General features: G+C 48.0%; 1 protein-coding gene across 2 annotated transcripts in view; it reads right to left on the bottom strand.

The window, feature by feature from the left end:
• Nucleotides 1-11,091, bottom strand: part of SLC7A8 (solute carrier family 7 member 8) — a gene marked incomplete at its 5' end in the record, with an annotated part of 31,105 nt that extends 20,014 nt beyond the window's left edge. The window contains 3 exons of one of the 2 annotated variants that reach the window (XM_083377716.1): nt 1,985-2,136; nt 3,832-4,036; nt 10,971-11,091. In XM_083377716.1, the coding sequence (XP_083233842.1) occupies nt 1,985-2,136; nt 3,832-4,036; nt 10,971-11,091 (478 nt within the window). The remainder of the gene's footprint in view (nt 1-1,984; nt 2,137-3,831; nt 4,037-10,970) is intronic. The other variant, XM_083377717.1, reaches the window with a different exon arrangement.
• Nucleotides 11,092-13,557: the final 2,466 nt, after the last annotated feature.

The following is a 13,557-nucleotide window of genomic DNA, read 5'->3' as shown; positions in this document are numbered from 1 at the left end:
TTTTTTTTCCCCCATCTCTTTGAGATGGATGTCGGTTAGCCCTTTGACTCTCACGACAGCCCTACAAGGTAGACCCTGGGGCGGGGGTGGTTGAGGTGGAAATGTCACTGAACTCAAGGTCACTCCGCAAGTTGGAAGAGCCAAGTTAAAAAAAAAATGCCAATCAGCAATTTTCACAAGCCCTAAAGCAGCCCCACCCCCACCCCCCCCAGCCCCGGCACGAAGACAAAGTGACTTTCCCACAAGTTTTGTGTAAGCAAGTTTGCTCTTCAAAGACAAAATAGCTGAGCACAGTTGTGGTTAGTGCTGATTGTCGCCTGCCAGACCTGTTTGATCTGCCCGGCTTTGATCGGACTTCATCTTTACAAAGGAACAAGCTCAAATGCAAAGCTTTGATTTCATTCGTAGGGAAAGACAAAAAAAAAGTGGGGTGGGTGGGAATAATTCTGCGCTACAGGTAGTCCTCAACTTACGACCGCATTTCTGTTGCTAAGTGAGAGATTCGTTCAGCGAGTTTGTGCCCCGTTTTAGGGCCTCTCTTGCTAAGCGAATCATGGCCGTTGTTAAGCTAGGAACGCGGACGTTAAGTGAATCCGGCTTTCCCCATTGACTTGGCTGGTCAGAAGGTCGCAAAAGGGGATCAGTGACCCCAGGACACTGCAACTGTCATAAACAGGAATCAGTTGCCGAGCATCCGAATTTTGTCCATGTGACCCTGGGGACGCTGCAAAGGTCTTAAGTGTGAAAAACGGTCATCAGTCACATTTTTCAGTGCCGCTGTCACTTTGAACGGTCGCTAAAAGAACTGTCGTAATTTGAGGTCTATCTATATTCGTAAAGCACCCGAGCCTTTCTTTGCAACCCCTTTAAGCTGCAGACCAGTGTCTTAAAGGGCATGAACGCTGCTGAGAATATCGGCTTTAAATTATTCCTTAAACCAGGGGTCTTCCAACTTGGCCCTTTTATGACTTGTGGACTTCAACTCCCAGAATTCCTCAGCCGGCGTGCCTGGCTGAGGAATTCTGGGAGTTGAAGTCCACGAGTCATCAAAGGGCCAAGTTGGGAGAGCCCTGCTTGTGGACTTCAACTCCCAGAATTCCTCAGCCAGGCACGCTGGCTAAGGAATTCTGGGAGTTGAAGTCCATAAGTCATAAAAGGGCTAAGTTGGAAGACCCATGCTTTAAACTACAGTTCTAATAATCTTAATTATAACTATTGAGGCACATGGCAAGTTAACTGTAGGTTTATTCACCCTAGAGAGAAAATGGGAAATGGTGCATATTTAAAGATTTGCACATCCTAGAGCTAAATTCACTGCCTCTGATCCTGTCAACCCCTGGAGGAGGAGGGGGAGAGCGATTATTCACCAGACTGAGCGTGAGACGAGGGGATTAAATCCTCTTTACAGTTCATTTCCCATGGAATTTTAAGCCAGGGATTTTTGAAAAAAGCCCAATTAGCTGAAAACGGCATCGCAGTCTGGTGTCTGAACCACCACGCAAATACATTAATTTAGGCATATAGGGGCTGCAAAACTCCTGACAACCAAAAGGGGGACAGCAGAAAATCCTAACTCTTGGGTGCCACCTGGTGGTCACTCCAGGCTTTGCAACCCAGATCTGGTTGGGGGTTCACCCCTTTAGGGTGACTCATGACTCAGATCTGGACCGTAAAGCTTCACCTGGTTCGTAGATGGTACTTATCAGTGCCTTGTTGAACCCAGGTTTGTTTAAGGTTTGTTCAACAAATTATCCTTTGCTGAGCCACTCACCCAACACACAAGTGACAATGGTTTGGTTCCCACAATCAGCTAGGCCACAAACAAGCGTTCTTCAAGGAATTCTACTTTTCTTTGCTCCAAGCCACAGTCTCGTTCTCTCCCTTTCAAACATGCGCCTCTCTCAAAGCAGCCTTGCAACATTTAAAACACACACAGTGTGCGATCGGCATCACACTATCGCTGTCAGATTTGCTCGCTACTTACAAAGGCAGACCCCTGCGAGGAGTCGCAAGCCGGTTTCTGGAGGCAGGCAGGTGGGAAAGATGGGTTGAAGGACATAGTTGGCAAAAGTCAGAGCGATCACCGCCTGATTCGTAGGGTAGATCACCAGCACCGCGATCCACAGTCTGAGGAACCTTGGGAGAAACGGAGGTTTTAGAGGGACATCAAGGTTTCGTGATCGTTACCTTTTGCAAGCAAGATCTATTGAGAAAAACAGGAAGAATTCTGGCAATTGAACGAGAGTTCCTTTCCGGACCAATATATCTCCCAGTAGACTGAAGTGACTGTTTCTTGATCTTCTTTCTAACTGTCACCCGGTAAATGGGGAAATAACAAAACCAAAGAATAGAATAGAATAGAATAGAATAGAATAGAATAGAATAGAATAGAATAGAATAGAATAGAATAGAATAGAATAGAATAGAATAGAATAGAATAGAATAGAAAATATGGAATGGAATGGAATGGAATGGAATGGAATGGAATAGAATAGAATAGAATAGAATAGAATAGAATAGAATAGAATAGAATAGAATAGAATAGAATAGAATAGAATAGAATAGAATAGAATAGAAAATATGGAATGGAATGGAATGGAATGGAATGGAATAGAATAGAATAGAATAGAATAGAATAGAATAGAATAGAATAGAATAGAATAGAATAGAATAGAATAGAATAGAATAGAATAGAATAGAATAGAATAGAATAGGAAATATGGAATGGAATGGAATGGAATGGAATGGAATGGAATAGAATAGAATAGAATAGAATAGAATAGAATAGAATAGAATAGAATAGAATAGAATAGAATAGAATAGAATAGAAAATATGGAATGGAATGGAATGGAATGGAATGGAATGGAATAGAATAGAATAGAATAGAATAGAATAGAATAGAATAGAATAGAATAGAATAGAATAGAATAGAAAATATGGAATGGAATGGAATGGAATGGAATGGAATGGAATGGAATGGAATAGAATAGAATAGAATAGAATAGAATAGAATAGAATAGAATAGAATAGAATAGAATAGAATAGAATAGAATAGAACAGAACAGAACAGAAAATATGGAATAGAATAGAATAGAATAGAATAGAATAGAATAGAATAGAATAGAATAGAATAGAATAGAATAGAATAGAATAGAATAGAATAGAAGTTGGAAGGGACCTTGGAGGTCATCTAGTCCAACCCCCTACTTAGGCAGGAAACCTATGCCATTTCAGACAAACAGCTCTCCAATCTCTTCTTAAAAACTTTCATTTGGAGCATCCACAGCTTCTGGAGGCAAGTTGTTCCACTGATTAATTGTTCTCACTGTCAGGAAATTTCTCCTTATTTCTAGGTTGCTTCTCTCCTTGATTGGTTTCCATCTGTTGCTTCTTGACCTGCCTTCAGGGGCTCTGGAGAACAGATTGACCACCCTCTTCTTTGTCGCAGGCCCCGAGATATCGGAGCCCTGCCCTTATATCACCCCTATTCCTTCTCTTCATTAAACGAGACATGCCCAATTCCTGCAACCGTTCTTCGTATATTTTATCCTCCAGTCCCCTGATCCTCTTTGTTGCTCTTCTCTGCCCTCTTTCCAGAGTCTCAACATCTTTTTTATATCGTGGCGACCAAAACTGGATGCCGTATTCCAAGTGTGGCCTTACCAAGGCATTATAAAGTGGTATTAGCACTTCACCCTTAATATTTCTGGATGCCCACCATTGCAAGATGCCCGCCTTGCTAAACCTGCCCTTTTTTCCCTTCTCATCCGACTCGCTTCTCTAACCCCCAACCGCTATCTGACAAACCCCAGTTCCTTATTCCCTCTTACCCAGCCAGTCCTCCGAAGATGTCCTTGACATAGGAGTAGTCTCCTCCGGATTTCGGGATGGTGACCCCCAATTCTGCATAGCAGAGGGCACCCACGGCTGTGATGAGTCCCGTGACGATCCAGACGATTAACGCCAGCCCTACAGAGCCTGCGTTCTCCAACACGCCTTTTGGCGATACAAAAATTCCGGATCCGATGATGTTACCTGTAGGGGGACAACAGGACATCACAACGGAGGACAAGAAACTTTGGTGCAGGTCCTCAAAGGCTAAGGTTTTTGCGAAAGTAAAGAGAGTTCCTAAAGATTTTATTTTTCCTGGGCTCCAAGATCACCGCAAAACAGATTTTATTTTCCTGGGCTCCAAGATCACCACAGACAGGAACTGCAGCCAAGAAATTGAAATTTCCTCCTCCTGGGGAGGAAAGCCATGGCAAATCTAGACAGCACACTAAAAAGCAGAGACATCACCCTGTCAACAAAAGTGCGTATAGTCAAGGCTATGGTCTTCCCAGTTGCAATGTATGGGTGTGAAAGTTGGACCATAAGAAAGGCTGAGCGCCAAAGAATCGAGGCCTTTGAACTGTGGTGCTGGAGAAGACTCCTGCGAGTTCCTTGGACTGCAAGGCAATCAAACCATTGAGTCTTAGAGGAGATCAACCCTGACTGCTCTTTAGAAGGCCAGATCCTGAAGCTAAAACTCAAATCCTTTGGCCACCTAATGAGAAGGAAGGACTCACTGGAGAAGAGCCTAATGCTGGGAAAGGTTGAGGGCAAGAGAAGAAGGGGACGACAGAGAAGGAGGTGGCTGGATGGAGTCACTGAAGCAGGAGGCGTGAGCTTAAAGGGACTCCAGAAGATGGTAGAGGACAGGAAGGCCTGGAGGAACATTGTCCATGGGGTCGCGATGGGTCAGACACGACTTCACAACTAACAACAACAATTAGTTCCTTGCCTTCAGAGGTTGTGGGTGCTCCAACAACGGGAGGTTTTTAAGAAGAGACTGGACAACCATTTATCTGGAATGGAAGAGGGCTTCCAGCCTGAGCAGAGGGTTGGACTAGATGACCTCCAAGGTCCCTTCCAACTCTATTATTCTGTTATTCCTGCTCTGGAGAAGGGTTGGTCTAGATTACGTTTGTCAGCCTTATTTAGTTTCAGAGGTGTGGACGTCAATTCCCCATCCATCTTAAAGTTGCCAAAGTTGAGAAACACAGCTTTAGATTATTGGTGGGATACCTGTAACCCTTTCATTCTGAAGACGGTGACTCAAAGAAAGTGACTCAAAAGAAAGTTATTCCCCGTAAAGACACAAAACTTCATTAGAGATGACGTTTAAGGTCACAGAAGCTTTTGTCCTGATAAAATTGTGTTGCCTGGCTTGGGTTAAAACCCAGAAATATTCCTGCTTTCATTACGACACTGCTTAGAAGGGATACTTGCCAAGGCGGTTGGTTGTGTAATCTTAAAACACGCTTGGTAAATTATTTTATGTGTTGCCTGAATGTGTCCCAAAGATGATAATCGTCCACAAACCTACGCACAGTTGTACAAATTATGGGTTATATCGTAAAGAGTAGAAATGAGAGGTTGCTTACACTATGGAGACACAGAACAAGTTTACAGGAGTACATTGACTTAGATGTAAACTGCAGGGGTGTCCAATCTTGGCAACTTTAAGACTTGAGGACTTCAACTCCCAGAATTCCCCCAGCCAACATGGCTGGCTGGGGAATTCTAGGAATTGAAGTCCACAGGACTTAAAGTTGCCAAGATTGGACATCCCTGATTGTAAAGGGTACTTTACACTTGTCAGTCTTTTCAAAGTTTACTAAGGAATAACCTTGGAAACAGTAAGGATTTATTGCTAAGTAAACATGCTGAAGTTTCTCTGGCAGGGAAACATGGGGAATTTTATTTATTTATTATTATTTTTTTTTATTGAAAAGTTTTAAAAATACAGTTTTCCTTTAAAAAACCCCCTTCCCCCTCCCTCCTCCCCTCCCTACCTCCCCCCTTCCCCCCCCCCCCTCCTCCCCCCCACCTCCCCCCCCCCGACTTCCCAGAGCTAAATACAAGGTATACATATATAAAAAAGCAATCATAAACAACCATATACTAACAACTATAAATTCTAAAATCCATCACTCTCTAACTTATATAGGAACAAACAAAACTTAGCATTATTAAATATATATAGAAGACAAAATAAAAAAAGAAAAAAGAAAACGAAAGAAGACTTATTCAAATGCTAGATAAAACTTCTTGACCCTATACTTATTCTGGATAAACTCAATCCATTTTCTCCATTCCATAATATAATGTTCTTGCGAGTAATCTTTCAAATAGGCCGAAATCTTCGCCATCTCTGCCAAGTCGGAAACCTTTAAAATCCACTCTTGTATAGTCGGCAGTTCCTCTTTCTTCCAATATTGACCTATCAAAAGTCTTGCTGCCGTAACTAAATTCAACATCAACTTAGAGTCCACAACTGTAGCGTCAACAATTATTCCCAACAAAAAAAATTGCGGACAAAACTTTATCCTCCGTTTAAAAATCTTCTGCATGTTCCACCAGACTTTTATCCAAAAAGCCTTGACCTTTTTACATGTCCACCATATGTGAAAATATGTTGCCTCTTCATCACCACACCTCCAACATTTATTTATTATTTTTTAAGCCAGGCTCACCAAAGTGACCGAATTTAAAATCCACTCTCTTCTTTAAACAGATCAGTTCCCCCCCACCCCCCCGCACCCCCTGAGGCTGTTCGAAGATCTCAATCTGGTGAGTTCCAGACTTCCCGCTGCATTTGAAATCGAATCAGGTCAGTTTTAACCCGGGGGGGGGGGGGGGGGGGGGGGAAGAAAAGGAAGAACTAAGCAAAGAAGAACGAACAATTGCATGTTGTTGTTGGGTTTTTTTCCCCTACGCGATTCCCCAATGCAAATATGTACCAAGCCCTTGGCGTCTTATCAATCCATGCATCTGGGAAGATTAAGGCTGCAGGTTTAGCAACAGAGGTGACTTATGACTTGGTTTTCAAGAAGGGGGTATGCCTGTTTTGATATTCCGAGACGGCATCTCCTGGGCAACTGAAAGAATATTTAGAGCAAGGATTTATTTATTTTTTTCCTGCAAAACTCTCTAGAGTTCCCGGGAGATTTGAAGGCTAAGCGGAAAATGTTTATGGAAAGCTGCCAGTTATCTTTGCTTTTTGATCAAGGGCTTCTGGGAAAAATTAAAGTGCCCTTGACACGTGCCGCACTTTTAAGCAATACAAAGCATTTTCACTGACAAGGGGGAATTTTGAGCTGTTTTCTCTCTCTCTCTCTCTCTCTCTCTCTCTCTCTCTCTCTCTCTCTCTCTCTCTCTATCTATATATATATATATATATATATATGAGTTTGAAATGATCATCTTAGCCTCCCAAATTCTTTATTAGCAATTTGAATAATTTGCACAAATAATGAGCTGTCATAAGTTGACTATGTCCTGTGGATAAGCCCTGAGTCGGGCCAAAACAGGAATGAAAAGAGTTAATTAGCAAGGTCCATTCAAAAAGCCTTGACAAATACTTAAACATATATATATATATATATATATATATACATAGAATGAAGGCTACTGCTAAGCTTGTAAGCCACCCTGAGTCTTCGGAGAAGGGCGGGATATAAATGGAATTAAAATAAAATAAATAAATAAAATAAATATATATCCCCCTCCCTCCGTCCCTCCCTCCTTCTCTCTCTCTCTCTCTTTCCGTCTTCCCACACTACTCTACCTGGTGTCCTTCTTCTGCTAGGAACATAAAATAATAGAGTTGGAAGGGACCTTGGAGGTCATCTAGTCTGACCCCTTGCTCGGGGCAGCAGATCCTAACCCATTCCAGACAAACAATAGTAGAGTTCCAATATTTCAGGGGCTGCCACAAAGAAGACGAGGAGGAGGGGAGGGGGTTTCCAACCTATTCTCCAACACACCCGAAGGCAGGACAAGAAGCAACGGATGGAAACTAACCAAAGAGAGAAGCCACCTAGAACTAAGGAGGAATTTTCTGACAGTGAGAACAATTAACCAGTGGAACAACCTGCCTCCAGAAGCGGTGAATGCCCCAACACTGGAGGTTTTTAAGAAGAGACTGGACAGCCATTTGTCTGAAATGGTATAGAGCGGGTGGGGTCTTCAAACATGGCCCTTTTACGATTTGGGGACTTCAACTCCCAGAATTCCTCAGCCAGGAGCGCCCGGCTAAGGATTTCTGGGAGTTAAAGTCCCCAAGTCAGAAATTGAAGACCCCTGGAATAGAGTCTCCTGCTTGAGCAGAGGGGGTTGGACTAGAAGACCTCCAAGGTCCCTTCCCACTCTGTTATTCTCTTCAATGCCTCTTGGAGGGGGGAAGATTTAGAACAAGGGAAGCTGAGAAGAGTTTTGGGATCTGCCCAATTTCCGGTCGATCCAACTTTCCAGAAGCAAGACATTCAAGGGAGCGAATTACTCTGAACATCAGGCAGGAGAACATCTGGAAGGCAGCCACTGTCATCTTTGGGACGCTGGGGGGGGAGGGAAAGGGCCCGTGGGAAGCGGAGAGCATTTATTTTTATTTTTATTTTTTTATTTTTATTTTTGAGGTGGGGTTGAAGGCCAAGGGTAGCCTTGGCGAAGCTGGAGTGGATCAGGGCAGCCAGGGTGCTTCAATGATCACTCTCCACCACCGTCACTTCTGCCTGGCCGTGTTTGTTTAATGGTCTCCTGGCACCTGCTAGAAACGGGGCCATCTGGAAAGAGACAGTTGGAACAAACAGAGGAGAAAGGCCGGGCATTCCAGTTGCATCGGGGTGGAAAGCAAACTCCGGAGAAGGCTAGGCAGATGGGCGGGAAGGGGATCCGATATTCCGGCCCGCGGAGGCTGGCCTGCCTCCCCTCCTGATCCCTGAGCTGTGTACAGGCGGTCCTCCACTTAACCGAGCCCCCAAACCTAGGTCGCTAAGCGAGAAATTCGTTCAGGGATTCTCGCCCCCTTTTACGACTTTCCTGGCTGGGGTCGCTAAGCGAATCATTGCCGTTAAGCCCGTCACACGGCGGCTAAGCAAATCTGCCTTCCCCGTTGACTTTGTCGGTCGCAAAAACGGATCGCGGGAGGCCCGGGACGCCGACACCACCCTCGTAAAGGCGAACCGGTGGCCGAGCGTCTGGATTTTTGATGCCGTGACCCCGGGGAGGCTGCAACGGTCGTCGGTGCGAAAAACGGGCCATCGGTCCCCTTTTTTTTTTCCCCAGCGCCGTGGCTCACTTGGAAGGGTCACTACATGGACTTTCGTAAGCCGGACTGTACTTGTTTTCCTAAGCTTCCTTGCGGCATATTTTCCTGCCCTGTTGTGTTAAAACGCACCACTTTGTGAGGCTGGAGAGGGATTGCATCATATTGTGGTCTATCCGGCAGGGAGAAAAGAGCGGCATTCAGCATGGGGCGGCTGCATTTTCAGAGAAATTTCGTCAAGCTGGGATATGCGATCCTTCCTACAAGCTCGCAGCTGTTTGCTTGCTTGTTTGTCCTTGCGACGGGCTGCGGTCCTGCCAAGCGACTCTCTGGGCCCACGAAAATGCCAATCCTGTTCTAGGATACGGCTCCCACTAAGCCCCAATTAAGTGGATCCCTAATTAAAGCACCTAGAGATAGGTGGTTGGGTTGTAGGCCAGAAATCCAGGTCTCTCTCTCTCTTCCTCCCTCCCTCTCTCTCTCTTCCTCCCTCCCTCTCTCTCCCTCTCTCTGTCTGTTTCTCTTTCTCTCTCCCTCCCTTCTCTCTCCCCCTCTCTTCCTCCCTCCCTCCCTCTCCCTCTCTCCGTTTCTCTTTCTCTCTCTCCCTCCCTTCTCTCTCTCTCCCTTCCTCTCCCTCTCTCTCTTCCACCTTCCCTCCCTCTCTCTCCCTCTCTCCCTCCCCCTCTCTCCATCTGTTTCTCTTTCTCTCTCCCTCTCTTCTATCTCTCTCCCCCTCTCTCTCTTCCTCCCTCCCTCTCTCTCTCTCCCTCTCTCTCTTCCTCCCTCCCCCTCTCTCTCCATCTGTTTCTTTCTCTCTCCCTCTCTTCTCTCTCTCTCCCCCTCTCTCTCTTCCTCCCTCCCTCTCTCTCTCCCTCTCTCTCTTCCTCCCTCCCTCTCTCTCCCTCCCTCCCTTTCCCTCTCTCCCCCTCCCTCTCTGTTTCTCTTTCTCTCTCCCTCCCTCCCTTCTCTCTCTCTCCCTCCCTCTCCCACTCTCCCTCTCCCTCCCTCTCCCTGTTTCTCTTTCTCTCTCTCTTCCTCCCTCCCTCCCTGTCTCTCACCCTCCCTCTCTCCATCTGTTTCTCTCTCTCTCCCTCCCTTCTCTCTCTCCCCCTCTCTCTCTTCCTCCCTCCCTCTCTCTCTCTTCTTCCCTCCCTCTCTCTCCCTCCCTCTCCCTCTCTCCCTCCCTCTCCCTCTGTTTCTCTTTCTCCCTCTCTTTCTGTCCCTCCCTTCCTCTCTCCCTTCCTCTCTCTCCCTCTCTCTCTCACTCATTGGAAGGAAGAAAGCTGCCTTTGGACAAATTGATGCTGGGACGGAGAAAATATTAAGACAGTAGAGAAGGAAGAGGGAGAGAATCGCAGGGGCCAAAAGTGGGAAGAAGGGATAAAGAAAAGCAGGGCTGGAGATTTCACCAGCCTTTTCCAAATCAAAAAACAAACAAACAAACAAACCCCAAGAAAGCTGAGCATAAAGAATTAAAATGGGGACCCAGATTGTTGGGGGCAATTAAGCTGACTTTGTAATAATGCCGCTTGGTGTGCGTGTGAAAGCCTTAATAAGCAGGCATATACATAGAATGAAGGCTACTGCTAAGCTTGTAAGCCGCCCTGAGTCTTCGGAGAAGGGCAGGATATAAATGGGATTAAAATAAAAAAAATAAAATAAAAAATAATAAAATATTTGACCCCCGATGCCAAATCCAAAAAAAACCCCAAGAAAGCTGAACATCGGGAAGAAAAATGGATCATATTCGATCCCCCAAACCCAAGAAAGCCAAAGGTGAAGAAGAAGGAAAATTGGTCACATTTGAACCTGCCAGGCTAAGATCAGGAAATAATGTGCCCCAATGCACACCCCCACCCCCATCCCGAGACCCTCACTCACCCACAATAATGCCACAGGCGCTCATCAAGCCAATTTCCTTCTTGAGCGCCACGCCGCCACCTCCTTCCGTTTTTTGGGGGGTCTTCTCGGGGGCCCCTCGGCGACGGGCTCCATCCTCCATCCTGTCTTAAGCCAGGTGAGCTAGTTGAGGGGGGGTCTCAGCGGGGGGGGGGTTCCCCAAGAATTCTGGATTCAGCAGGAGGATCTTCCTAGGATTCGGGGGGGGGGGTTCCCAGATCAATCCTGTGGGCGGGACTGAGTTCAAAGCTCAGACCCAGAGAACTCCCCCCCACACACACCTTACTCCAGTTGGGAACAAAGTTTGTAGGCTGCTGGCAATTTCAGCATCCGAAACTGGGCCGGTGGAGTTTGGGGGGTTTTTTGTGGGTTGTTTTTTTTTTTTTTTTTTTGCTTTCTTCCCGAATCCAAGCCGGGGGTGTCCCGTCCGGGCTCCGTGTCAACTTCCAAAGCCAAAAAACACAAAAACACACACACACACAAAAACAACCACACAAATCAATCTCTGCTCCGGCACTGGAGGCTGGTTCGGTTGCGTGGAGAGCTCAAGCTTTCTTTCCACACCGGGTGGGAAGCGAAGCGCACCCGTTCCCACGTGCGAGACGTCCCGGGTCCGGGTTAGTCGACTCAAGTTGTTGTTGTTGTTTGTTGTTGTTTTGTCCGACCCCGCACCGCCCGGGTTTATTTTTACGCCGCGATCTCCGGAGGAAAGCTTGAAAGGGCGCGCGGTTTTTTTTTTCCAAGGAAGCTGTGCCCGGCTGGCTCTGGGTTCAAATCCCCCGTTCAGGCTCGGCCAAGGGGGAGCTGCGAGGCTTCCTTGCGCCGGTTTGGGCCGGAGGGTCTCTCTTGCTGACGCCGGACTCGCTCTGCTTTCTCGGCGCGCCTGCCTTGCGATGTTTTTCTCCCCGGGCTGAGCTCCGCTGTCAGAACCGGCTGCCGCCGGCCGGGGCGGTGTCCGAGCCTCGCTCCTCCCTCTCGGCTTACCTCCGGCCCCGGTTCAGATGAGCTTCTCTTGGCCCTCCTCCCCGTGCAGGATGGCTGGCAGGACTGGACCCGGGCTGGGAGGGGGGGAGGAGGAGGAGGAGGGAGGAAAACACGCGTGTGTGTGCGTGTGCGTGTGCGTGTGTGTGTGGAGTCCCCCTCCCACCTGCTGTCAAGATCCGCGTCGCTGCTCAGGGCTGATCCGAGCTCAAGGCAACCCCCCCCCCACTCTTTGCTCCAATCCTGCCCTGCTGGCTCTTGTGGCGGGCAGTTCCTCGGGTTAGCTTGCTTAAGGAGGTTAAGCTTAAGGACACACACACACACACACACACACACACACCACCCACAGCCTCCTGCAACGATCCGCGTCGCTGCTCAGGGCTGATCCGAGCTCAAGGCAACCCCCCCCCCACACTTTGCTCCAATCCTGCCCCGCTGGCTCTTGTGGCGGGCAGTTCCTCGGGTTAGCTTGCTTAAGGAGGTTAAGCTTAAGGAGAAACACACACACACACACACACACACACACAGGTCACCCACCAGCACCCACAGCCTCCTGCAACGATCCGCGTCTCTGCTCAGGGCTGATCCGAGCTCAAGGCAACCCACCCCCTCTTTGCTCCAATCCTGCCCCGCTGGCTCTTGTGGCGGGGAGTTCCTCGGGTTAGCTTGCTTAAGGAGGTTAAGCTTAAGGAGAAACACACACACACACACACACACACACACAGGTCACCCACCAGCACCCACAGCCTCCTGCAACGATCCGCGTCTCTGCTCAGGGCTGATCCGAGCTCAAGGCAACCCACCCCCTCTTTGCTCCAATCCTGCCCCGCTGGCTCTTGTGGCGGGGAGTTCCTCGGGTTAGCTTGCTTAAGGAGGTTAAGCTTAAGGACACACACACACACACACACACACACACACACCACCCACAGCCTCCTGCAACGATCCGCGTCTCTGCTCAGGGCTGATCCGAGCTCAAGGCAACCCCCCCCCCCCACTTTGCTCCAATCCTGCCCCGCTGGCTCTTGTGGCGGGCAGTTCCTCGGGTTAGCTTGCTTAAGGAGGTTAAGCTTAAGGAGAAACACACACACACACACACACACACACACACCACCCACAGCCTCCTGCAACGATCCGCGTCGCTGCTCGGGGCTGATCCGAGCTCAAGGCAACCCCCCCCCCCCCCACTTTGCTCCAATCCTGCCCCGCTGGCTCTTGTGGCGGGCAGTTCCTCGGGTTAACTTGCTTAAGGAGGTTAAGCTTAAGGAAACACACACACTCAGACACACACACACACACCACCCACAGCCTCCTGCAACGATCCGCGTCGCTGCTCGGGGCTGATCCGAGCTCAAGGCAACCCCCCCCCCACTTTGCTCCAATCCTGCCCCGCTGGCTCTTGTGGCGGGCAGTTCCTCGGGTTAGCTTGCTTAAGGAGGTTAAGCTTAAGGAGAAACACACACACACACACACACACACACACACACCACCCACAGCCTCCTGCAACGATCCGCGTCGCTGCTCGGGGCTGATCCGAGCTCAAGGCACCCCCCCCTCTTTGCTCCAATCCTGCCCCGCTGGCTCTTGTGGC

The sequence above is a fragment of the Vipera ursinii genome, assembly GCF_947247035.1.
Source record: "Vipera ursinii genome assembly, chromosome: Z".
Classification (NCBI taxonomy): Eukaryota; Metazoa; Chordata; class Lepidosauria; order Squamata; family Viperidae; genus Vipera; species Vipera ursinii.
The sequence above is the reverse complement of the archived record's forward strand: the minus strand, read 5'-3'. Positions and strand labels throughout refer to the sequence as shown.